The 27939-nt window shown below is 42.6% G+C and overlaps 1 protein-coding gene across 1 annotated transcript; it reads left to right on the top strand.

The window, feature by feature from the left end:
- The first annotated feature begins 311 nt into the window (after positions 1-311).
- LOC127230027 (liver carboxylesterase 1-like) lies at positions 312-27939 on the top strand. The gene is given in 15 exon segments (XM_051195154.1): positions 312-411; positions 3226-3430; positions 6420-6564; positions 8581-8714; positions 11490-11643; positions 14405-14509; positions 16232-16336; positions 17849-17887; positions 20010-20150; positions 21632-21712; positions 21956-22103; positions 26086-26217; positions 27423-27475; positions 27477-27496; positions 27777-27939. Coding segments are annotated over 15 exon segments (1677 nt in total). The 5' UTR covers positions 312-359.

Genomic DNA, 27939 nt, shown 5'->3' with positions numbered 1-27939 from the left:
AGGAGCCTTTTGCTGTGCCTGCCTTTGAGAAGCTCTTGGTGGACTGAGGTTAGAGAGCCACAGGGGAGAGGCCTTATGTAAGAAGTTGTTGGACCAGTTTAATATCATCAGTAATCTGATAGTTGAGTCTGGAACCAATGATAAGAGTTTGCATTAAGGCTGGGCCTGGCCTGGATTGCCATCAGACCCCTGGGAATTCTGTGGAACAGTGAGAACGCCTTTCATCTCATATTAGACAACTGGATTGCACATGGATGGGCGTGGTCACAAGACCTCACTATCTCAGGGCAGGTATACAAAGCACCCCAGAAGAGCTTCGAGACCAATTCACAGGGCTCCAGAGAAGCTGGCCTTCCACCATGTGTTTCTTTGCTCTGGTCCTGGCATCCCTCAGCACGTGCGTGGCTTTTGGTGAGTTCTTCTAAAATGCAAACACTGGGGCACATCTGAAGCTCCTTGGCCTAGGCTGAGGTGGGTGAAGGTGGCTATGAAAGACTATATGACAGGTTCCATTCTGCGTCCCTGATCATCATCTGGATTTCAATGTGGACTCTGGGAATCAGAGCCCAGCAAGCTCCACCCATCACAGAGAACTCTCTTTCTCAACATGAGGAATTAGGGAAGCCCTGAGTTATCTCCTAGGTCTTACTCCAGCTCTGGTCAGATGTGGAGAGAGGCTCAGCAGAGTTTAAATAGCCTCATACCAGGAGTCTGGGTGTAGAACTAGAGGCTAGCTCAACTCTTCTGAGGCCTGTACCTTTGGGCAAGGTCCTTTAACTGTGCATGCTTGGTCATGAATCTGAACAACAGGAAAACAATAGTTTCCCTCACTGGGCTGTAGTGAGGATGAAATAGGTAGTTGTTTCTGTAGCACTGAGCGTAGTGTCTGGGCTACTAGTACAAAAAAAAATGGCTGGATTTAAAGAGGTGGTATTTTAAATGTGGTATATTAATAAAAACTTGAAATATGGTCAAGTCAGCATGTTAAGAGCCAATGGTTACCTACAGAAAAGATAATTTGTTCCTCAGTTCTTAAGAGTTGTTGGTGCTGAGCTTTATGCTGGGTGAGGGGATGAATAAGAGGTATCCCTTAGATGCAGGGGCCTGACCTTATAGGGGAAGGCATACACACACCTAGATTGGAGGGGCAACAGAAAGGAGCTACAAGGAGTTGGAAGAGGGAGTGAGGCCTTCAAATCACCATTGGGAGATGGGACTTATGGCATGGGGATTTGTAAATAGAGGAAGGTGGAAAGGGGTTACAGAAGTGAAGGAAAAGAGTTCAAGGTCAACTCAGATGCCAAAATGCAAACCCTGTCTGGGAAGGATAAATGGGCTATAAATACTGCTAAGTAAAGTTCATGGGTGGGGTCTGAAATGTACAAGTGCATGGTGGAAAGGATAGCAAATCCCTAGCTAAGGGACTGAGGTTTGCTTACTAGACAAGTAAATAGCAGGGACCATTCTGGGGTCAAGAATATTCTTCTAGTAGTTCTTAGCACAGTCACCCTGGTCAGGCTACTGTCTGTCCTGTGGGCTCCATTCTTGTGGAGAATACAATCCTTCTCCAGTTCCCTGCAGCTTCAGCCCTGTCTTGGTCCTACTTGGTGTGGCTCTATAAAGCTCGAGCATGACCCTCTGTCCCGATGCTGAAGACCTTTGCTACTCTTGACAGCCATGGATCATATGTTCTCCTGTGCAGCTTTGGGGTGAGGCAAATATCTCAGAGAAGCCCTCCCAGAACATGATTCTATTTTCTTATCCTCCAGTGTCCCCATACAGACAATTTGTCAACATTTGCACTCAAGTGTGTGGTCAGAATAAAATATTAATTCAAAATTAGTCTTACCAAAGAACAGCCAATGGCCCCAGAAATTTTTTACAAGAAACCAGGTAGCAAAGTAATAAAGTGGCCAATCCAAAACATGAAAACAGTCACAGCTGAGGACACCCACCAAAGTGGTAGCAGAAGGAAAAGCAAAGCACTGTAGATGTCCAGGGAGGGGCTGAAAGAGAACCCAGGCAGCATCTGAGCCAAAATCACTAGCTGTGGCCTGTGTTAGTCAGTGATGCTCTTCCAGACATGAAGTGGGTACAAGCCAGTAGTCAGTGTGGAAAATGGACAATTGGAATGGGAAATATAAAAATGAATGCAAAGGCTACAATTTATGTCAGATGGAATGTAAACATATGGAGTATTTACTGTGTGCCAGATGTGCATTCCAGCTGTTTTACATTACCTCCCAAAGACGTCTTGCTAAGTAAACACTAACATGACCATGTCACAGATGAGGAAATCAAGGGATTGGGAGAATCCTGAATGGACTTCCTGAAGATGGAATTGGGGTGAGGTCCCCAGGGTTTTCTGCTGGTTTTCTTCCAACACCAAAGGGACTGCTCCATTCCAGATGTGTTTGCTCTCATTCTGCCTTACATGCAATTTCAGACCTGCCACAGTGTCTCAGGGACAGAAAGGAGACAAAAATCTACACATGGTGAGATTTGCCTGGCTTTTGTGGCACAATTAGGTCTTAATGAGCCTTACTTTCTCAGCCCCTCAAATGGCATGAATGTTTGTTTCAGTCCTGAGCTGTCCTGCAGTCAGTATGAATTCTGTTTTCTGTATTTGAGGCTTTTAAACACAAAGCCTTGCAGATCTAGAGATGTTGTCACTCGCATAGTCCAACTAATCCAGAGCCTTATCCCAGTCACCTGCAGTACCAGGTTCCTGTAGCCTACCACCTATCTGACTTAATCACCCAGAGCTAGGCACCAGACAACTGAGGGCAGCCCGTAAGCTCCAAAGAGTGGTGCACACTAGCCTCCTCTACCCTTGCTTCTCTTCCTCCTTCTTTCTCACAGTCCCTCTGCCTCACCCTCCTCACTAATGTTCATTCCTTTCCTAGTCCATTCAGTGGTTAAGGAGCATAAGTACTAAGGGTCCACCTCTCATTGATCATCTCACCCAGCATCCAACACCAATGTCAACCATGTCACTGACTGAGCTACCTCCCAACCTCCATGGGATGGATACTTTCCTGGCCAAGTTCTAGTTTACCCCTTCTGATATCCCACTGAATGGGAAAGGATGGTTTTTCTCTGCCTGATTTTATATTAGAAACAATGCCTACATGACTATGGTATCTTATTTATTACCACATATCTAAAAGTATAATACAAGATATCCCTTCGGGCGCATTCTTATTTCTATTCCATGATCATCAGGACACCCATCCTCACCACCCGTGGTGGACACTGTTCATGGCAAAGTCCTGGGGAAATATGTCAGCTTAAAGGGATCCTCACAGCCTGTGGCCATCTTTCTTGGAGTCCCCTTTGCCAAGCCTCCTCTTGGATCCCTGAGGTTTGCTCCACCACAGCCTCCAGAGCCATGGAACTTCGTGAAGAATGCTACCTCCTACCCTCCTATGTAAGCTGCTGGGGTGGGCCTGAGTCTTTTTCAGTAGATTATATATCTCAGAGAGCTATAGGAAAGGTTTGAGAGGGTTCTCTGACTGATTACATTTTATTTATGTGTCCTTTAACATACTGTAAGATCTCAAAGACAGTCCATAACTGTCTTTTATCAAAGATGTATCTGTTGGGCACTTGTCATATTCCAGACATATTCTAGGTTCTAATAACATATCAGTGAACAAAATAAAGATCTCCTACCTTCATTGAGTTTGTATTCTAGGAGACACATAGAATTGAGCTGGTGTTCTAGGAAACACAGACAGAAGGACACACATGGGAAGGGGAGCAGAGAATAATTGCAAAGCAAGAAAATGAATTGTGTAGTATGTTCAAATAATTGGTGATCTACTGTTGGATAAAATGCTGATAGGAAGAGCTGGAGAGAAGGCTCAGCCATTAAAGGCTAGGCTCACAACCAAAATATGCTGATAGGAAGATAAGACACAGGGATCATATCTCTCCTGTCTGGGACTTTTCATGGATGAAGCTGCTAGTGTTGGGGGTGAGATGTGAATGCTTCAGCTGAGCCCGGAAGCTCAGAGTGCCCAGGTGGCCTCTCTGGTAAGGCACAGTCCCTCCATTCTCTCCTCCCTCTCACCATCTTCCTTTGCAGTTAGGTGGCTTTCTCAAGCAGCAGCCCTTGCTCCTTTGACCTTTTTTCAGGTCTCCATAAGCTTTTGCTTTGTAGTCACTGCGGAGCTTTTAGCAAACACCCTATACTTACAGTATTAACCTGACAGGACCCCACTTTGGATCACAAAGAAAACGAACACTTGAAATTTCAACTCTTTCCTTCCATTTTGAAGTTTTGATGTCACATTTTTGTCTTGCATGTTATTACTAAATTCATTAGATGTTATTTTTATTAGATAAAAAAGATTTGTCAGTTTAAAGATAGGTGTGAATACTTAGCATGTTTGCAGTGCTAACACAGTTGGAATCGGTCTGTGTTTACTGTGAGCAAAGGTTAAAATCCCTATTAAATGTTGTCTTTTATGTGGAAACTCTAGTATTTGTATGGCAAAGCTGGGAGCAAAAAATTCTTTCCCTTTTGTTTGTCCAGGCATATTAGAACTCTTTTTATGTGTTACTTGCTTTACTTACTGTCTTTTTGTTTTCTTTTACCTTAGATTATTGAGTTTGTTTATAATATGTCATAGGTGATCTTATTGGGTTTGATCAAACTTGTGATATTTGTCCTTATACTTAAATCTTAGTATCTCCTTCTTGGCTGAAGCAGTCTCTGTTATGCTCTTTGAATAAGCTTCCCTGCTCCTTGACTTTGTCAACTGTCTCCAATAATCTCCCCGTTTCCTCTTTTGATTTTTTTTAATGGGTCTCATAAGTTTTCTTATTCATCCACATTCTTTTCTCAACGTGTGTACTTTCAAATAAACTGCCTCAGAGCTGTGGTTACGGCTCAGTGATAAACTGTTTGCTTAGTGAGTTCGAAAGCCCTTAGCATTATAAAACTGACAAAAGGAAGTACAAAAATCTTCAAGCACTGATCTGCTGTTTGGTGCCTTTGATGTTAGTTCATTTTTCACTTCATTCATTGTAGTTTTCAACTTCAGCGTGCGTGTTTGATATTTTTTTTTTAACTTAATCTCAACGTTAAATTTCTTTCATGGCAGTATCAACTCTATCTGCTAAAAAGGAGCAACTAGAAGCATTTCTATATAGACAACTTTACCTTTTCCAAACAAAACTTCTATGATGAACTTATGAGACATTTCTTTGTATTCCCTTAAAGTTTGGTATTCTTCCTTAAAACAAATGGGGTCAGATCTCTGAGATATTCCACACCCCTGTTTTATATATTTATTTGCCCTATTTTGTATATTTATTGAGGTTGTCTAGTCCTGAACGTTTCTGATGCTTGTGGCGATTGTACAACATCTACACATTAAAGGTCAAAGTGTCTACTAGTCTTTACAGTCAGTTTTGTACCTGAACTCTCCAAGAGTAGATTGGATACTGTATTTATCAAGCTGATAACAGCTGTACCCATATCAGCAGTACAGGGTGTCAGTATTCAGGCATCTGTACTGGCCTGTCCATGGGGTTCTGACAAAATATGCCCTCAGCTGCAGCCATTAAAAGCACCACTTGTGCATCTTCACTATGTTCCCTTTTAGAAGGGCCCTTTCCACTTCCCATCCCTCTCTCTCTCTCTCTCTCTCTCTCTCTCTCTCTCTCTCTCTCTCTCTTCCCCTCTCCTTCTTTCCATCTCTTTCCCCCCTCTCCCCTCTCTTTCCTCTCTCTTACTGTTCCTCACTCCAGAGGCTAGTCTCCCCCCTTCCCTTTCCCCCTTTTATGACTCCTTTCCCTCTGCTTGAACCCTGTGGTATAATGTCTTTCTCTTTCATGCACCACTTTTCTTAAATTACAACACAGGGTGTGATGATACAGGCTTTCTGTAGGCCCTGAGGCTTTCCAGATGAGATGGCACATATGGGAATTGCAGGACTGTATGACCATGCTTCCTCAGGGATTCAAGACTGGAAACATGTCCCAATGGCTAGGCAAGGATATCCCCCAGAACTTTCCTATGTGCCCACTGCAGTAAGAGCATCTGGAGCTGAGGAGACTGTGCCACTGCAGGACCTGTGTGAGGTAGATAATAGAAACTCTGTCTCATGGTATCTGATGGGTATCCATCCCCCTGCAGTGATATGTATAGACAAGATAGCTGTTTCATCCCAAAATAAGGCCTAGAGCTGATGTTAGAGCCCCCTCGGATCTGATGCATGACTGTAATAGGTTCCTGTGCTTCTTCCTATTCCAGGATTCTTGCCAGGACTCCCAGAAGCTTCCTATCCATGCCATTGTCTCAACCCTAGTAATGACAATTCAATTTGTGAGTTTAAACCACATAGTAGAAAGCCCTCCCTGGACTTTGTTTGACCCTCATGGCTCTTCTTTCTTACCCCTCTTCCCAGGTGCTCCCAGATTACCGGTGCGGGGCCAGTGCTCTCTGATGTCTTCACCAACCAACTAGAAGGTGTTCCTCTTGAGTATTCTGAAGACTGCCTTTACTTAAATATTTACTCCCCCACTGACCTGACCAGCAAAGGAAAGCTGCCTGTAAGCACCCTGGGGCTTCAGCATCCTGGATTTTCCAGTGCAGTTTAGAGGGGATGCAGGATGCTTTGGAGCACAGGTATTGTTAGGCAGGCCTCTTGAGTTCCCTTGACCTCAAAAAATTCCCTTGAAATTCTTTAAGAATTTCAGTTTTCCCAAGTGACACTAAGCATGTGTGGGAGAATGCATTGTATCTGGAAGTGGATCCTAATTCTTCTGTGTTCTCTCACAATCATATTAGGAAAGCAATGTTGGTTGCCTTAATTTCTGTTTAAGAATCTGGCCCTGAGGAATTAAGATTTAATTTCCAGCAAAATAAGAAGTGGGAAGAATCCTCAACCCAACTTTCATCTAATCACATGTTTATGGCTAGAGCACCTGAAGCAAAGATGGGGGTGAAGCTATAAATTAGGGCTAATGGACTAAGAACGTAGATCCCCTGACCTTCGAACCACATCTTTTAACATGGACTAAGAAATCAGACAAGGATGTGGCCTTCCAAGTACTCCAGGCTCCATCTGTGAAAACTTTCATGGTCCCATGATGAAACTGTGTGGGATGCACATTGAGACAGTCCCAGAAGCTTTTCCTTTGCCAAACATCTGGGACTTCACTACACTTTGTTTCACTCCTTAGTTGCCTTTGGCAAGGACTAATGACCCAGTGAGTCAGCATTTCCATATAAACAAAGGCCCAGAGATGGGGCAGGCTGCCAGTTATAAGTCTCAGGATAGAGACTTCTTCTGGAGAAAGTGACCTTTGGGATGGAGGATACCACATAGTAGACTCTTCAGTTTGTCATTGTCCACCAACCTTCACTCTGAGATGATCTTACCTCAATTCTTCCCTTGAGGTGGCAGGGTCCCAGGGGGAGGAGAAACAGGTGGTGTGGAAGTCTAAAGGCAGGGGACAGTCTAGCTATGGACACAGGTCCTAGAGAAGAGTCTGGATTAATCCTGGGCATGCCTTTGAAAAGATGAGAACCAGGCTGTTTCTAACTTCCTCAGCCTGTTTCTTCAAATAAGCACCAATCTATGTGAGCCTGCAGTGTTGACTTTCAAGCAAGCCATGTTTTGGTCCTGGATGAGCACACAAAAGACAGCAAGCACATCTGTCCTTTGGCCTCATAGTCCCAATAGCTAACTCATTGAGCTGTAGCTATAGGCTATAGGAGTTAGGGCTTGAGTCAAATCTTGCCTCCTCAACCTCTCACGAGCTGTGGAACCTCAAGCCTATCTGTTACATGAATAGGTTATTTTAAAATACTTTGAACAGTAATCAGACCACAGTTCATGAGTTCTTTTATATTTTATTAGCAATGTCATAGGATTTTATCTTTTCAGTTCTTCCTTGAACTGAAATGTTCCTTGAAATGTGACATCAAGAGCAATTAATCAGAAATTGTACCTATTCCCTTTTCTCACAATCCTTAACCCATATGGCAGTGCCTGGTGGGCAGTAAGCTCTCAGTTAAAGTTGGTATCTAAAGACTTCTAGGAAAGGTGGTATCTAGGCTTAGGAGATGGGGAGGTGTGAGGAAGGTTAAGGGGAGATCCCTAAAGAAGGAGCACCATTGGGGACATGGGGACATGTGTACTTCTTGAGATAATACCTCAGTCACAAGAAAAGTTAGCTCACCCCTGCACTGAGGTAAAGCCAATCTGTAAGCACTGCCCCTTGTTATGTCCAGGCATGAGATTGGTGGTGTGCTGGAGAGAAAGTGACATCCTTGACTTTTGCTGTTCCCACAATAGCATTCGCAGTTGTAAGAACCATTGAAAGACATGGTACTTGAGTCTGGAGAGAAGGGTAATCACAATGAGTAACTAGGCTGCACTAAGTGGGATCATGGTCTAGGACCCAGTTTAGAGAGCTGAGAGGGATGCAGGCCTTTTGTCATCATGAGAGACACTCGTAGACTCTGGATAATTGCTTCCTTACCCAAGAAATAACTAGGTAATCCAATGTCATTCATTTTGTACATCTTATAACTTGAATGGTTTCTTGATGCCTGTCCAGGTGATGGTTTGGGTCCATGGAGGTGGTTTACTATCTGGTGGGGCATCAACTTTTGATGGACTGGCCCTGTCTACCCATGAAAAAGTCGTGGTGGTAGTCATTCAATATCGCCTGGGCATCTGGGGATTCCTCAGGTAAGATATTGGACCTTTTTCACATTAATTTAACACACCTCTACCAGGATATTAGGACCCAATCCTGGTAATTTCATCTGTGTTCATTAAAGTATCAGTTTCTTCAGTTTGAAACCTACCTATCTTCTCTTTACTCAACCACACTTGTGCACTTGCTCTGGGTTTTTGTGCCCACTGTACTCTCTGCCTGGAAGGCCTGTTTTAAACTCATTCATCTTTCAAAGCCTAGCTCTTATTTTATCAGTTCTGAAACCCATGTCTCCTTTCACCTGTGCTGCCCAACACGCTGCATTTCCGACAGCAGTCACTGACCAACAGGGAAATTCAGTGCTGCACATCCCCTGGGACAGAAACACAAAGGAGTTCAGAGAATACTTGTGTTTTAAGGAACCAGCGGCTGGAGTGAATGGACACCGTCAGAGGACCTAACCCCAGGAAATGGTGTTCTCTGGAGAGTGGTAGAGAGTACACACAGCTCACTTCCTCCTTGACATCTGGCACATGCAGGAGTCCAGACTAGAGTCTCTATCAACTCTGTGAGGTCAGGATCAGGTTTCTTGGTTTCCGGGTTTCTCTCCCTTTTTCTCCTCCACCCATGACAGGCAGGCTGTGCTTGCTGAAGCCATCAATGACCCCCTACTCTCCCCCATACAACTTCTGACACCCCAACATCTGCCAGGTGGGCAGCCGTGATTCTGAGCTGCTTCTTTCTTCTGGTCCTTGACTTCCCCACCTTCCTGATTGCTCGTGCTCAGCCCTTTCTTGTTCCTTCTTCCCCCATCCTCAGGCCTTTGAATTTCTCCCCTCTCCCTGTCCAGTAAGTCCAAGAATCCCCCACTATGATGGTTTGAATGAGAAATGGCTCTCATAGGCTTGTGTATTTTAATGTTTGGTCCCTGGTTAGTGGAACTGTTTTGGGAAGGATTAAGAGGTGTGGACTTCTCTCTCTCTCTCTCTCTCTTTTGAAAATGATGTAAGCTCTCAAAAACTGCCCAAGTGCCTGCCATGCCTGTCTGCCTGCTGCCATGCTTCCTATCATGATAGGGACTAGCCCTCTGAAACTGTAAGCAAGCCCCTGATTATATCTTTCTAAGTTGCCTTGGTCATGGTGTCTCTTCACAGAAATAGAGCAGTAACTAAGACACCTACCTCTTCTTTGAAGGCAAGATACTGCTTTTAACTATGTCCTCCTGTTTCCCTGCATGTCTACTTAGCACTGCCTTTCCTCACAGAGACAGTGTGAACCCTTGACAACTCATAGACCACAAAATGTCACTTCCTGTTTTCATAGGACTCGCTGTAAAGTCGTATTCAGATTTTTACTTTTAATTGTTCATAATAAAATCCCTGTGAAAGTCCAGACTCTTCTTTATCTCATGCACCATACCTACATAGCCAGCAAAACTTCCTAGCTCTCCCCTCCAAATACATTCAGGGCTTGGATGTTCATTTATTCCTCATTTCTACCAAGATCAAAGCCCTGTGTCTGGCTTACATTACTGTAGTAACTAACCATTTAGCTTTTTAATCTGCTTCCTTCATGCAGTGGCTCCTCCCCATTGGGCTAGAGTGCTTGCCTAAAACATGCATCCACAGAGGGCTCCTACCTTCCTAACAAGTGTGTTTTTAGTTGGAGATTGTGCCAGCTAAGAGTAAAATCTTGAGATAGCTTTGAATAGGAAGTCCAAGAAGAGGTCTTGAGTCTTTTTCTTGAAGCCATCACATATTGGCAAACCTCAGTGCTGGTGGTGGATGGTCTCAAGATGTTTTTCCAGTTAGCCTGATCATCAGCCACCCGCCAATCTCTTTAGCGAGTGATTTCTTGGCTCTACCCCTAAATTCGTTTCCTCTGTTCCTTCTCGGCCTACACAACAATTTCTCACATATGTCTATTCTGTTTCTCTTTGTTCTTCAGCCTCATTGAAAATCTCACTACCAGCAGCCAATAATGTCCACACTGTGTCTTTGCTATTTAGAAAAATTTTCACCATGTCAAGTACTCCATCATTCTTAATTTTAGCCTCATGTAAGGTTTTCGGGCATGGGCATGGCTTCCTCAAGTTCTTTGCAAAAATGCACAAAGTGTTCTTTATTCTAACCAGAGCTTGCACCTGAATCATCTATAGCGCCCCCACACACAGCACTTCAGGCTGACACACCTGCTCTGGCAAACACTTTAGACTTTTTCCAAAGACACTTTCACAGACCAACTCTTTGGTAACAAATACCTGAAGCTTAGTATTTTGTAAAATCTGGGGTTGGCCTACAGAGATGGCTCATTGATTAGTGAATACTGATCTTGCAGAGGAACCAAGTTTCATTCTTAGCACCCGCATTGGGCTCACACATGCACACAATTAAAATAAACTATTCTTAAATTTTTAATGATATTTATTTATCAACAGCTTCAAAGGCTGAAAGTCCAAGCAACAGGGTGTCAGCTATGGCAAAGACCTCTGGGCAGTGTCACATTACAATAGCTGGTATTGTAACAAAGGGGAGTATCAGGAAGCCAGAGAGCATGTAGGGACCAAGTTCAGTCTTCAGTAATTTTTCATGAGAACTAACCAGAATGCATTCATCTTAGTGCCCTCGATAACTGAATCACCTAACAATGGACTCCCCCTCTTAAATGTTAGACCACTTCCCAACACCTCCACATTGAAGGCCAAATTTTAAACATATGAAACACTGAGGTATGATCCACATGTATCTCTTGATCCATCATAGCCCGGCTACAATGCCTCTGTCTCCTTCTCTCACCTTCTCTTACAGCACAGGAGATGAGCACAGCAGAGGGAACTGGGGTCACTTTGACCAAGTAGCTGCCTTACAATGGGTCCAGAACAACATTGCTAACTTCGGAGGGAACCCAGGCTCTGTGACCCTCTTTGGCGAGTCAGCAGGAGGGGAAAGTGTCTCTGTCCTTGTAAGTATTCCTGGCACCAACCCCCATGTCCAGTGTTGATGTGGCTGCTGATGAGACCTCTTGGGGAGCATTCAATCCAGCCACACGCACTTTGGCTGGCAAGACATGCATTCAGATTGACACTACGTATGGCTCAGCATCAGGCAGTGTAGAAATAAAGACCAGGAACTCCCAAGAAGCTCAGACCTCAGCTTTGTGTCCTGAGGACCAAAAGAATGTCCAGCTGAGCCTGGGACTGTGGCATTCCTATTCTTCTCACTTGGTTGAGTTCTCTCTCTTCTTCCTAATCATTTTAGCTTTATGACTCACCTGACTTGGGGGTGGGTGTGATGTATGAATAAGCAGATGCCAATGGTCAGTAGAAGATCCCTGTCTGGTTGGAAACAAAATTTGCAGATAGAGAGATTGTTAGTGCTGATAACAGATGTGGCTTCCTCTAAGGTTGCCCCTCCCATGGCTTGTTCATGCCAAGGGGGTGGGCATCAGCCTCTGGGCCTAAGGCACTGTACCTTAGATGAAGTCGGTGAGAGTAGGAATTATAACAAAGAAGTAAGAAAGAAAAAGGAGCCCACAACCACAAGTATGGTGAACTTGCTGGTATGGAGATGGAGGTGCATTGAAGGAAGCTGTAGAAGGAACTGGAAGCTACACAAAGTTCTGCAGCCATTTCAGAGTTGGGAGGTCAGCCATTATCTTTTAAACATGTATAAACTTCATAGCTGAATATTCCCAGGACAGTATTTCATATTTTTAAAGCAGATTTTAAAACTGAGAAAAAGAACAGATAATGACAAAGGAGAAAGATGTCATCTATAATCCCACCATCCAGGCACTGTCACTTTTGACATCCTAACCTGTATTCCCCTTGTCTTTTTTTTCCCCTACAGTTCTATCTGTCTCCCCGATCTCTGTTGATCATCTGCTTATCCTATCTCTCTATTTCCTGATGTATCACATAACTTTTTAAGAACAATTTTCTTTAGTATTAGACTACTGTAAATCTCCCTAAATGCTAAATGTCTTTCCTTAGTACTTGTTTTTACAACAGCATAGTGTTCTATGGTAACCATAAAACATTGTTTATTACCCACTGTTAAAATATTAGAACCTTAGGTTGTCTCTCATTTCTACTATTATATATATTATGAATTTTCCTTATTTTTATTTTATTTTGTATTTTTGGTTTTTATAAAATATTCTTCACACAATTTATTTTGATCATATTCTTTCTCCTTCCCCAACTCCTCCCAGATCTCCCTACGTCCCTACCCACCCAATTCTGTTCTTTTTCTCAAAAGAGAAAAGAACAAAAATCAAATACACAAAAACAAAACAAAATACAAAGGATAGCAAAACCACACAACAATAAAAAGCACACACAAAAGCCATGCAATCTATTCTGTTCTGATCAACTACTGCTGACTTGGTCTGGCTTGAACTTGTCAGTACTAATGAGTTTTCTTTTTAAGAAAAAAGAATTGTAAATTGTAGATTCATCTAAATTCTTTCAAATTGCTTTTATTACTTATTTTGCTTTTTGAGATTATAATAATATTACATCATTTCTCCCTTCCCCTTTCCCCTCTAAGCCCTTTACCATTCCTTAGTTTCCCATAGTTCTTTGTGTAGGGTTGAGATTTCATGGGCTTTTCCCCATCCATGTGTCTATTGTTGTTGTTCAGCTCATATTTAGGTAGTCATGTTGATGAGATATCACAAGTGTTGCTTCTGACATAGAATATACAGTCTCCTAGCAAACTCCCTGATCTTACAATCTTTTTACCCCTTCTATGCACTGTTCCCTGAGTTTTAGGTGCCAGAGTTGCTTTGTATATGTATCGACAGGGACTGGGTTGCACAAGCCTGAATTTTGATTGGCTGCAGTTTTCTGTGATTATCACTATTTTTGTTTTCTTTCTTTCTTTCTTTCTTTTTTTTTTTTTTTTTTTTTTTTTTTTTTTTTTTTTTGAGACAGTGTTTTCAGTGTTTTTTCTCTGTGTAACCCTAACTATCTTAGAATTCCCTTTGTAGACCAGGCTGGCCTCAAACTCAAAAATCTCTCTGCCTCTGCCTCTGCCTCTGCCTCTGCCTCTGCCTCTGCCTCTGCCTCTGCCTCTGCCTCTGCCTCTGCCTCTGCCTCTGCCTCTGCCTCTGCCTCTGCCTCTGCCTCTGCCTCTGCCTCTGCCTCTGCCTCTGCCTCTGCCTTCTGAGTGCTGGGATTATAGGTGTGTGCCACCAGTGCCCTGCTAAGACCTTCTTAACAAAGGGGAAATCATGGCTGATACTGAAAGCATTGCCAACTACCCCAGGCTAATGAAGGCATGAATTGTGGAAGAGAACCCACAACTATCATTTTACTAAACCAGCACAATCCCTAACTACATTCTAAATATCTGTCCTTATACACAGAGATAAGTATACTCACCAAGGAAAAGTCTGTAAATTTTTCTATGGATGCTCAGGATAATTTTTCCCAGGGCACTTTCTGAGTAATAGAGATACTAAACCAGAATTTGTAGTTAGCAACTGCAATACCTTTACTTCCAATGCTTTTGACTACCATAATAGGTGCATGCCTATTCCCTACTCTATCTCTGGCTCTGAGGAAAGCTCAGAAATAAGCAGAGACAGGGAAAAGGCTATCACATCCAATGAGAACCAGTCTCCAGCCAAGGGTGCAGGAGTACAGCCTTACAAGTTAAGCAAATAAATCATTGGTCATCACCCTTGAGCATAAATTCTTCTCCCTCTTCCTTCCCAGGTTTTATCTCCCCTGACCAAGAACCTCTTCCACAGGGCAATTTCTGAAAGTGGTGTGGCCCTCACTCCATGTCTGTTCAGGGAAAATACCAGTCGTGGGGCTGAGGTAGGTCACCTGGGTAGCCCATGCTAAGCTCTCCAAGAACCTTCAAGGGTGTTTCTCACTGTGTGATCCAGGTGCTATCAAGCATTGGAAGAGCAGTAGAGACCTCACTCATTCTTTCAACTTCTAATTAGGAAACTAGATCAGAATGGTGATATGATTTATCAAGGTCACCTAGTGATAAGAGCCAAGCTAAGACTCAAGTTCAAGACAATGGCCTGCCAGCTAGTGCAGTGTTCATTGAACACAGTAGCCTAAGTGTACGAAGGCAGACTGCTACACTGAACAGTGACTAGATGCCTTTAATTACAGCACATTTCTATCAGAACCTGAGTTCTAGTGCTTTGCATGCAGTTATGGATTTGGGATGATTACTTCCTGAAGCACTGGTAGCCAGGGCTGATTCCCCAAACATGCATTCACTGGTGCATGTATTCATTCATATATAGCTACATATATGTGTGTATATGTGTATGATATGTACATGCATGCTTTGGAACCTAAAAAGCATTCATTCTTATGAAGAAGATTGATTTTTTAAAATTGTATAATCAAACAAATGGCACTATTTCAATAATAAGAAAATGTATAAAGGAAAGAGAATAATCAAATAAGATGGAATCACAAGAATCCAAAAGGAACATTTAATGAGATCATGACAGCTGTTAATGGAGGCTTATATTAATTAAATAGTGTTTGGCCAATGGCTCAGGCTTCTTATTGGCTAGCTCTCTGTCTTAATTTTTTAACCCATTTCTATTAATCTAAATAGTTCCACATGGTCTTGGCTTACCGGAGAATTCCCAGAATCCTATCTTCCTGGTAGCTACATGGTGTCTGCCTGGTGGCTCCTCTCTGCCTTCCTCTTCCCAGAATTCTCCTGTGTCTGGTCACCCCACCTATACTTCCTGTCTGGCTACTGGCCAATCAGTGTTTTATTCATCAACCAATAAGATAAACATATGTTAACAGCACACAGAAGGACATCCTCCATCACAATCAGTAAGCAGAAAGCTCAGATAGAAGAAACCTATTCACCTGGTGAGCAAAGGATATCCCAAGAAGGAACACATGAGAAAATGCCCTGTGCCTGTGCAAAGGTGAATCCTGTGTGAGAGAGTGAGGGGAGGCTGGTGTGGACAAAGCACACAGGAGTAGAGAACAGAGTTGAGCCAAGGGTCTCTTACTTTTGATTCTAATGTAGCCCTGCTTACCACCATCAGCTTGTCTCCATCTGTGCCTCCTCCTCCAGCCAGTTCACTTCCAGGCCACATGGGTAACACATCTGCCACAGCCACTGAGATTACAAACGTCTTCTGGGTTCAAGAGTAGTAGCTTTGTTCTGTGATTTGGGATGGGGGGAATATATTTGTTTTGATAGTTATTTGTAACAATGGGATATGAAATCAAAAGCTAGAATTTGGGACTCTGTGCTTTTTTTAACCACCATTACACACTCTCTTTCTCAAAATGGTAGGCTTTCAGATAGCCATATCCATTTTATCAGAAAACAGCAACTAAGACACAAATGTATAAGCAACTCATGTTACAATCAAGCTGGTAATAGGGGCAATACTGCTCACCCAGAGCCTTCACCTGATGGTCTAGGACATTTTCTGCTACCACATCCCACAAAAACAATCTTGAGATAGAATCCCTATCTCTGTATTCTTGGAGGGCAGAAATGATGCCATTTAACTCCACTGTTGCCTGTGATCTCTGCAGCAAGTCGCCATTGCTACAGGGTGTGAGGCCACTACATCAGCCGATATAGTTCACTGTCTGCGTGAGAAGACAGAGGAGGAACTCTTGGCAACAACACTGAAAATGGTAGGTGTGTCTATTCCAGTGGTCCCCAAACTGCTGTCTTAGGTGCAGTGGTCCTCAATGCCCTGAACAAACTACATGGGGACCTTTCAGGGACAGAGTCAGCCTTCTGACACTAGTTAGTTTTTTGTGAAATAGTTAAAATGTCAAAAATAACTTGTTGGAAAAAACTTTACCAATACCACAGCTTTATAAAAATAATAATTTTAGCATTATTGTGGGTGGATGTGTTGTACTAGGTTAAGTATTTTCTATTCACTGAAGTAACAAGCATCCTAATATTTTATGGCTGGAGATACTATGCACAAAGGTTTTCAGAAGTACTACAATTTGTCTAATAGTTAGTTAGTTGACATTATGAAATAGAACTTTGCAAGTATTTTCCTAATTTCTATCTTTTCCTCTACTCTTTCTGTTAAGTATTTAATCAGGAGGAATTCAGAATGGAGATAGTTAAAATGAAAAACAAGAAACTATCAATTATAAATTAGTAGTGGTATGATTCTAGAATAACCATACATTCATCCATCTATTCATCCATCATCCTTTTATCCAGCCACAAATCCATCTATTCAAGCATGTTATACTTCCACAAATGTAATATATCAACTCATCTATACTGTTTTGTTTATCCTTTCTTGACTATTTTAAATCCTATGCATCATAAAGCTACTGTTACATACACCCCTAATCCATTCAAACAAAACAATGATATATTACCAATTACCTATTTGTTATCATCTTCTATGAATGAATAAATCATCATATTTGCCAATATGCAATGTACCACATGACCATGCATTCATTCAAATGTCTATTCAGATACTTAGTGGGTTAGATGGGGTGTGAAGACAGAGAGCACACATTCATTACATCCAGCTAAGACACTTGAAAAGAAGGTGACACAGATGATGGGTGATTATGATGCTCTATTATCATAGGGAGGCTTGTCAACAAACACCCACAAAACACACTATCAGTATCTTGGCCACGTGACCTATTTCCTTTACTGGTAAGATGTGAAAACAAAGTCAGGGGAACTTGAAATTTTGACTGCCCTGCCCCTTGTTCTTGCTTTCATTCTTTCTCAGTCCTAAATGCTGGAAGATATTACTGGAACCCATAACATCCCATTAACATGGGGCACTGCCTGTAAGTCCTGGCACACCAGGTTCTCACAAAATGATCCAACTAATCAAACAAAATATAACTGGTTTCTAAAGCTTGAAGACAGACATTTCAGTGATTCTCCTGGTGACACAGAAGAAAAGGCAAAGGAAAGGTAGGCAGTATCAACTCCAGAGCCAAGGAGCCTTACTCCCAGGGTCTGTTTCTTTGTTTGTGCCTACCCTGCCTGCCTTGTCTTACTCCACTGTTATGTGCTTCTGTGCAGTAAAGCTCAGGTCTTCCCACACTGGGCCAAAATGAGGGACCAGTACAGAAACTCAGGGATGCAACTAGAGGTCTTTGGGAAAGGATGCCTGCTCACCACATCTTCTGTCTTTGTCTTCACAGAAATTCTTTGCTCTTGATTTGCTTGGGGAACCCAGAGAGGTAAGGATCCCTGATTTTCCATTGCAGACGCTAAGTCTTAACACTTTTAAGCTTCAATTAACTATGAAGCCAAGAGTCCTCCTTGTGATATGGTAGTTGTGCTCTGCAGGATCATATCAGAGGTCCAGAGAAGGTAATCACTTGCCAGCCAGAGTAATGTGGCCAGGAAAACCACAAAAGCATTTTAAAGATTAAGTGGAGCCTGATTTACACATTGCCAGTTAACTAGCATGGTTGTGGGTTTGGTTAAATGCACTCTGGTACAGTGGGACCCACATGAAGCAAACAATTGAGTATGGGCAATTGTTTACTCATACCAGGCTCCACTTAATCTTTAAAATGCTTTTCATCAAAGGTAAGGCATAAAATCAAGATATCTGTCAACGTGGTGTGTGTCATTTCCAGTTTCTGTGGCTCTCAGAGGGCATCTTGGAGGTGAGGGGCTCTGGTCCTCAAGGAGAGAGAGCTCACATTTAAATATAGAATGGGTGAAATTGGTCTGTTTTAACTGTGGATTCTGTGCTTTTGAGTTGAGCCATTTGTAAGCATGTTTTTCCAAGTGCCCAAATAAACTCAAAGCACTTTGTGTCTGGCCACGGGTGGAGTGGTGAGTGTCTGAGGCACATGACAACCAATCCCATCTTAACTCAAAGCAACACACCACTTCCTCCATCTCCCTCACCGGGAAGTATTCCTTTACTGTTGGTTTACTACATCGTTTCCCTTGGTGCTGTCATAGATTTATTGTTTTAAAAAGCTCCAGGGAGAAAGGAACAAAGTGTAACTAAACACATTATTGCTGTAATGTGCATTATTTGTGTTATTTGTGAGTGTGTATGTGTGCATACATGTGTGTGTGTGTGTGTGTGTGTGTGTGTGTGTGTGTGTGTGGTGAGTGTCCTTCAGAACTATTGGCTGTGAATTTGGTGACAATGTCAGCAACACATTAGATCCACAAGAAGAGACTTGTCTACATATATGGTGGGACTATTCTGAAAAGTGCTAATAAGACACCCATGATGCCTGATGATGCTGCACAAAGATGAGAAAAGCTGAATCTGTGGGTTCATTATATGAAGAAGAATATTAAAAGCATGAAGTAGATGATGCAGTTGTGAAAATGAAGCCAGAGAAATCTACAGATATGTTCCTCACTTGGTTCAGGAACAGGTTAAGCCCTTTCTCGGGGCACCTTTCCTATGGAAGTGCAGAGTGATCCACTCCTTTAAATAGCATTATTCTCCACAATTCCAAATGTTCTGAGTGCTGCCATGGTGTCAGGAGTAAAAATTCCACCAGTGAGCTTCAGTGGCAAATTACAATCAAACATTATGCATTAGATGTCATCAGACATCTGTGAGAGAGTCACAGGGTTGACCTGGAGGTTGAGAGCACTTGCTACTGTTGTAAGGACATGACTTTGGTTCCTAGAACCAATGTTGGGTGGCTCACAACCACCAGTAACTCCAGCTCCAGGGGATGCAATGCCTCTTCTGGCCTCTGTGGGCACCTGCATTCACATACACATGCCCCTGTAGTTAGAGTCCTTAATTGGTCTATGTAATAAAAACCTGGAGTCAAATATTGAGGAAAATGCTGAGAGATCAGAGAGAAGGAGCAAACTACAGCACATGTTACCTCCTTAGGGTCTCAGCAGACAAAAGACCAAGTTTCTGCTTCTCTCTGCTTATATCCTATTTCTGACCAGCTACCTCACTTCCTGTCTGTCTGTACAGACCTCTATGGTTAGCTAGTGGCAAGCTCCATTCTCTGACTTTCAGATAGGCTTGATTTGTACAAGCAAGATACCCCCACACAAACACATGCACATAGCTAAAATTAAATCTCTAAAAAGCATACCAATGAATTCCATGTTCTATAGAACTCCACTATGCATACACAGGTATTCCAGAATTTACCACTTCCCCATCACCTTAGCAGAGACACCACAAGTCAGAATTCTATCCCCTCACAGAAACTTAGTCCCTTTGGGGACCTTGAGCTTCTGTGGTCACTGCCCATGCTCATGTAGTTTGGTAGTGTGTGCTTGACCATCAGACAGACAGCAAAAGGCACATGGGTATCTGTGGAGCAAATAACTACATGCCACTTTGTTCTGCAGAGCTACCCCTTTCTGACCACTGTGATTGATGGAGTACTCCTGCCAAAGGCACCGGAAGAGATTCTGGCTGAGAAGAGCTTCAACACTGTACCATACATCGTGGGGATCAACAAGCAAGAGTTTGGCTGGTTTATTCCTACGGTGAGAATGTAACAATCTCACAGACTTAATCCCAAATACTATCATCACCTGTGACCAGGACTTCTGCCTTTTCCAAACCTCCATTTGAAACCAGGGAAGTTGTTCCCATGGTCACAAGTGGACATTTCCATGGAAACATCCTCCAAGATGGTCCAGCTGTGTATGCCCTGGGAAGGGCAGTGCTAGGAGCGCCTTTCTCCACATTACTTTGCCGTTCCCTAAAGAACCCTGAAAGGCTCTGAGTGAGAGATCTGTAGTAATGAGAATTGTCTAGATTGCTTGATCTTAGCCCCAAGGTCAAGAAGTGGTGGCAATTGTCCAGATGGAGTAACTAAGGATGGCTAGGAAGGAGAGGAAGCTGGAGAGAAGGGTCAGGCTGGGGCTCAGCAGCTTCACCTTGAATTTGAACTCACATGCCCATAAATCTCCACAGACACACTAACTAAGACCAGGGAAGACTGGTTTTACAGAAGTAAAAATGGACATATAAAAGGAAAATGAGATTTTTCTTTAGTTAAAAATAAACATTGAAAAAAATATATTCACATAGAATGATGGGGTTCTTTTAATAGTATGAGCTCCTTAGGAAAGAGATCAAGTATGAAGTTAACTAGGATCCCTGACACCAATAGTGGTAGAGGTTTCAATGCTATGGTGTTCTCAAGAGCCACTGTGATAGGAAGGCTGAGTCACTGTGGCCAGATACAGAAGTGTAGAACACACTCATCTGCAGGAGAAGCAACCTTCTCTTCACAGGAGGACTCAGAGCTGGAAGTTCACGTTGATCACTTACCAAAGTCAGGGATGTTTCCTTCCAGAAAGACTAGCAGAGAGAATACGAGCAATCTCCCCAAATGTTCTTACTTCAAAGAAATTTTAAAAATTATAGAAAATCACTTCTTAGCCCTGGTTTTTTTTTTGAGATATTAGTATCTCAAGAAGCATTATAAAGATTTTTAAGTGCAAGCTTTCTACAGTAGCTGCTTTAGCAGAGGTCGGGGGCCATTTGCTCAACCCTAGGTTTTCTCCTGACAGCACTGAACTTCCCAAGTAATGTAGCTCTCAGTACAGGTTTTCAGAGATTATCAAACAACACAATCATAATGGTTGCTGTGGGTTTCATGATACCATGTCCTGTGCCTTCTATCCTTGAGTTCTTGGATTCTAAATTTTCTTAACTTTCCCTCACTGCATAGAATGTGTTCCAGTTTTATAAACACACATTCACACACTAGACAAACATGTATACACACAGACACACACACAGAGAGAGAGACACACACACAGAAAGAGAGAGACAGAGACAGAGAGAGAGAGAGAGAGAGAGAGAGAGCTAACTATTACTATCTAACTCGTCAGAATCCATGTACATCAAGGCCTGTAAACACCATTTTGCACTGGTTGTGGTTGGCTGGTTAGGTTGTTTGCTTATTCCTATTAATTCCCAACAATTTACAAATGACTAACCATTTCTTTAACAGATGATGGGCTATCCACTCTCTGATGGAAAACTGGATCAGAAAACAGCAACATCCCTCCTATGGAAGTCCTACCCACTTACTGTAAGTACCAGTGGAATCATGGGGAAAAGTTGAGATTCAAGTAAGAGCTGGGAACTTGACCTGAGTCACACAGGTCAATTAAATGGTAGAGTAAAGGCAACTAGAATCTGGAACTCCCACCCACCACAGAGGAAAGATTAGCACAGTACTGAAGATGGTCTTAGTCAACTGAAGTCTTCTCAATGGACTGGAAAAGTTACATTGATGATTGTTGTGGGTGGGATCTTTCTTGATTTATTTCAGAATATCTCTAAGGAACTGACTCCAGTGGCCACTGAGAAGTATTTGGGAGGATCAGACTCTCCTTACAAAAAGAAGAACCTCTTTTTAGACATGATGGGAGATGTGTTATTCACTGTGCCATCTGTGATTGTAGCCCGCCATCATAGAGGTGAGTCCCAGGTATGGACAAAAGAAGGGACACTGACTCCCAATATAGTCAGTTTTGGAAACTACTGAGGGTCAGGACTCGGAGGCTCATTCCATATGGCCCAGAGGCAGTGTGGAGTATGTTCTATATTATTTTCTTTTACATGAATCTCTAAAACAGGGAGTTAATTGCAAACACTCCTAGGGAGGTGAGGATATGATACTGGAAAAAGGCAAGTCAGTGGTCCACTGCCAAGCATGTGTCTACTGTGGATGGATGGAGCAGAGATGCATGAGTTCTGTCATGCAGGTGACACATCTCATGGTTACCCCATCTGAGTAGAGAAAGAGTGAGGCATACCCATCAGCATACACTTGCCATCAGTGGCAAGCTATTTCAGGGGGTTAGTTCCTTGACACCTTGACCTGTTGCACACATGGGCAAAGTAATCCATAGATATAAACAAAGCCTCATCCAAAGAGTATAGGTGCTGGAGGGGACCTTCCTGTAAACGAGGGGTACATGTGAGGCATAGCAGCATCTTCTAGGGGACCCTCATATGATGTTATACTGGTATTATAGAAATAAAGTGCAATCATTTGGAAAGTTTGGCCAAGTCTGAAAAAGACTGAACCAGTGGGAGAAAGATAACAGACAGACAGATGCAGATGAGAGGGATATTGTAGGGGGATTGACTTCTGAGATAATTAAGGCCAAGAAGTCTGGGGCCAGGGCAGATCAGAGACCCTGGAATTCTGGCAAAGTGACCACAAGGTGGAAAGTCTTGGGGCCAAAGAAGCCAAGTGTGTACTTCTCCATCTAATACAAGAGTCCTGAGGCCTTTGAGGATGTCTGGTGTAAGCCTCAAAGTCCAAATGTGAATATCCTAGAGCCCTGAGCAGGAGTTCAGGGGCAAGAGAAGAAGCTCCAGGAGAGAGGATATCACCATCTTTCTGCTTTCTTCTCTGTGATGCCCAGCAGATCTGATGGCATCTGTCCACACTAAGGGTAGAACTTCCCCATTACTCTACCAACTCATATTCCAATCTCTCCTGGAAAGACCCTGCTCACACCCAAAAATAATACTCTATGGTTTTCTAGAAGACCTTCATCCACTCATACTGACACCTGAAAGCAATCTTCAGAGATCCTGTTCAAGATCAGAGGTTGCTATAAAGTGTCTTCTTCACAGTAGTGGGATGGAGGAAAAGTGGAAGGAGCCACATAGTATCAATGACTATACAGGACCCAAAGCTCAGAGGCAGAGGGTGCTAGGACATGAGGGGAAAGGTCTGCAGACAATTGTTTTCCATGCCTAGCCTTTTTACAACTCAATAATGCAGGTGTGGGTAGGTTGAGGGACTTTGCAACGCTGCCCCTAAGCTGTGCAGTGAAGGTAAAGTATGATGTTATGAATGCATGACACCTAAAAGTGAGATGTGCTCTCCCATGAGCCATCTGGGGAGCCTCCTGAGATCCTTTCTTGTTGTCAGATCATTTGCTTCATTTCAGGGAATAGGTCAGGAAATATTTCTCTGGTTCAGACTTCCCTAACTAACCATTCAGTTTTTATTTTTAATTAATTAATTTAATAAACATGTTATACACGAGTATCTTCATTAGGGTTATTGTTGCTGTGATAAAACACCATGAGAAAACACATGTTGAAGAGGAAAGGGATTATTTGATTCTATCATTGAAGAAAGTCAGGACAGGAACTCAAATGAGAGGATCCTGGAGGTAGGACCTGATGTATAGGCCATGAAGGGATGTGGATTACTGCTTATCCTACTTTCTTATAGAATCCAGGACCACCAGACCAGGGATGGTAACACCCATGATGGGTTGGGCCCTTCCCTATCAATCACTAATTTAGAAAATGCTTTACAGACAGATCTTATGGAGGTATTTTCTTAGTAAAGATTCCCTCCTTTCACATAACTTTAGTTTGTGTTAAATTGATGTAAAACTAACCAGCATAACTAGCTACAATGGATGCAGTATATGGTTCCCAACGGTCGAGATAAAACCCTTTAGTCAGAGCTACCTGGTATCAAGTCTGTCCTTCTGTAGCTAAGCTATGCCTCCTGCCTGTTCTGTGGACCCTACAACACTGGACTTGAGTCTTTCAGCTGTTACTTATGACTATGATTTGAGTTATTTCAACCAGCACAGCACAGGTTTTATCCACTTAGCCTTCCTGATAAAAATAACTTTTCTAATTATAAAATTAATATATTTACACTTGTAGAAACTCTTTAAAATATACTAACCCATGAAGAAGGCACTAGATACCATTCATAACTTCTCAACCTGGAGGCATCTGCTATGATTTTTTTTCTGTACTGTCTAATAATTTTCCTTCATCTTACATATCATTTAGAAATTAATTTTGTATGACAGTTTTTCTCAAAGAACACTATATAATGGGAATTTCCATAATAACAATAAAAATCTATCTAGAAGAAAAATCTACAGGAATGGGTGTACAAGGTCTACTTTCCCTGTTGGGTACTCAGGCTGGAGGCTCACATTTCAGGAGCACAGATAACACTGTGCTAACATGTAAATGTGTGGATGTTTAACTATGTGTCTAGTCATGTTTTGACTGGTTTCAGAAATGAGACTATCATTCTGGATCACAGGAACACTTTAAAGCTCTTTAAAGCTTTAAAGCTCTTAACACACATTGAAAATTGCTTTCCAATATGTAAGAATGTGGGTTTCTTACCTCTCAGTACCATGTGGAAAAACAAGTATAAAATAACAAAATGTAAATGGAATCCATATGTTGTCCCCTTCCAAAAAAAGTTTAAAAGACAATTCACACACAGTTTGTTCATTAGATCTCTCCTCCTCACCTCCTTGTCCCTCCCTCTCTCCCCCCTTCATGCCCCTACCATGTGTGAATATGTATGTGTGTCTAAGTGTGCATGCGTCAGTGTATTTATGCATGTGTGTGTACACATGTGTATGAATATGTTAGTGTGAATGTGTGTTTGTATTTGTGTGTGCATGTGTATATATATTTATGTGTTATCCATCTATGCGATTGTCTGTGTATATATGTGTGTTTGTGTGTGTGTGTGTGTGTGTGTGTGTGTGTGTATGCAGGCATGTTCATGTGTATATGTATAGGTGTGTGTCTGTTAAGATTTGTGTCTGTGTGTACATGTGTATACGAGCGTATGTATGTGTGTCTGTGTGTTTTTCTTTTTTCTTTTTTGTCTATATTTTCCAATATTCCTTCATAGTAAGTGCACTCAAGGAAGAGGAGTCAGGTTTTTTCCCTGATTCAGAGCCTTATCCTTCTGCTCTCAGAGTCACGAACTCCTCTGTGGACATCTATGCCCCATTGTGACCACTGGTACTGAAGTCCCTGGATACATGTGTTAGTACATAAGCAGAAGTAATTAGCTGATCCAATGATCCAGTGGGCAGCAGCAATGGCGCCCTGGGGCTTACACATGATGTCTTTGGTGGTGAGAGAAAGGTAAATAAACTCACTTTCCCTTCAGACCTGAAGTGTTCCAGTCAAGCACGACTCAAATGAGAATCCCAAGCTGCATGGATTCATGAATCCTAAGAGACCGAGTGCTTGCTCTCTTCATAGACTTGCATTTAAATGTCCTCATGCTCAGGCGGGTGGCTTGGGTTTGCATCACTTTCTGGATGATCAAGGAAAAGCCCTGGGATGCTCAAGAGCAGGCTGACAGAAGACGCCTATGAGTTGCAGTTCTGCTCAGAATGAAGGAGCACAGGCCATCATCCCTGAAATGCACCCAGACACACACTGCCTGCACTGTATTCATTCATTCTGCATTCATTGAGAACCTGTTCAAATCCCAGTTTCACTCAAGCAGCAAGTCCCTAGGATCCCCTAAATACCCGTTTCCCTCTAGCTATGGATCTGGTGGGTGGGGGTTCCTGCACAGGTAGAGGCCATTATATCACCCATGTGGGTCTGGTAACATGCACTGTACATGAATCCATGTCTCCTCAGATGCTGGAGCCCCCACCTACATGTATGAATTTACATATCGCCCAAGCTTTGTGTCTGACGTAAGACCCAAGATGGTGATAGCAGACCATGGTGATGAAGTTTACTCTGTTTGGGGAACACCATTTTTAAAAGGTAATAGTTCTCTGTTGGCTTGAACTTCAAGTTAGGAACTTTGGATTCCAGTCCTGGTTCAGTGGCTTTAAGCAAGTGTCTCTGTACATTTCTGTGGCAAAATACCTGACCAAAGCTGGATAAAGAGTTTATTCCCACTCACAGTTTCAAAGGACCACAGTTAACCATAGTGAGGAAAGCATGGCATTAGGAGGTAAGAAGCAGAAAGAGACTAGGAAGTGAAGTTAGGCTGAAAACCTCAAGGCTCACCCTCAGTGACCTACTCACTACAAGCCTTTACATCCTAAAAGCTTCACAGTCGGTCCAAACAGTGCTACCAATGTGTTCCAATGCACAAACCAAAGGAGGACATTTCACATCCAAACTACAACAAAGACAGAACTATATCAAGCAGTTTCCACTGTTTATCCTCCTCTAATAGGCATACAGGAAGCTGTACCCCTAGGTAAAGTGGTACCCTTATGAGCCTAACCTGTTATCATTAGGCCAAATGGAATATTATCTGCAGTGCTCTGTCTCAGGCATGAATAACACTGTTTGCTCTTCTAATTGCAGGACTCTATAGAATGTGAGTGAAGAGAGAATTAATGCTGGTGTTAAGCTTGGGTATGGTCATATATATATATATATATATATATATATATATATATATATATATCCTAGCTTATATGTCAAAATATAAAAAAGTATATATTTTAATAACAATGTTTAAAAAAAACCTTCTCACAAATATCTTCAGCACATTGATGTCCAGCATGAGTAGGTGACCTGTGACTCACATCATGGTTATTCATAGCACACCAGTTTCTCCAACTGTTTCCTACTTAGGTGACTCCTTAGAACGCTAATAGTTCTGGTATATTTCAGAATCTATGAGAATGAGAGAAGACCCAAGTCAGCAACCTATGAGCCAAAGGAAACTTGGCTTTGGCACTGTATCCTTGAGTAGGGAGGGAGGAGCAGGCCACCAAGAGAAACAAAGGCAGCCAGGTCATGTAAAGACTCATGCCCATTTGTGAATCCTAGACTAGTCATTTCCAGGCTTAAACAGAACACTCAGTCTAACTCCACTACAAATGTGGATTCTGACTCAGCAGGTGTGTGGTAAAAGTGAAGACTACATTTCTAAACACTCCTGACCTATGCTAGCACTGCCCATGCACCTTGCCGTGATTAGGAAAGGATTCTTGTCTTCTTCCCCATAGAGGGTGCCTCAGAGGAAGAGATCAACCTCAGCAAGATGATGATGAAGCTTTGGGGGCAATTTTGCTCGAAATGGGTGAGGCTGGCGAAAAGGATGGGGCAGGTTTGGTGGGTGATGTAGGGTGCTAAAGACACTCCCAATGGGCAAAGTCCACATGACCCAAGCAGTAGCCATAGTGTTCTGACAGTGAGAATTCCCTAAGAATGGGTGGGCTACCCCCCAGAAGATGGGAGGTGTCTCTGGGGCTATGTGACCTCTTGGCATATAGTGATAAGCAAAGGAATTCCCATAACCCTCAGAGAAATGTGAGGGCCACACAGTGGCTTTAAGGACTTCCATTTGACTCTGTTCTCAGGAACCCCAATGGGGAGGGACTGCCACACTGGCCAGAGTATGACCAGAAGGAAGGCTACCTGCAGATTGGAGCCACCACTCAGCAAGCCCAGAAGCTAAAAGACAAGGAAGTAGCTTTCTGGACTGAGCTCCGAGCTATGGAGGTGGAAAAGACATCCAAATGA

Source organism: Phodopus roborovskii, unplaced genomic scaffold (genome assembly GCF_943737965.1).
Source record: "Phodopus roborovskii unplaced genomic scaffold, PHOROB, whole genome shotgun sequence".
Lineage (NCBI taxonomy): Eukaryota > Metazoa > Chordata > Mammalia > Rodentia > Cricetidae > Phodopus > Phodopus roborovskii.
Note: the sequence above shows the minus strand (reverse complement) of the source record. Positions and strands in the feature narration are given on the sequence as shown.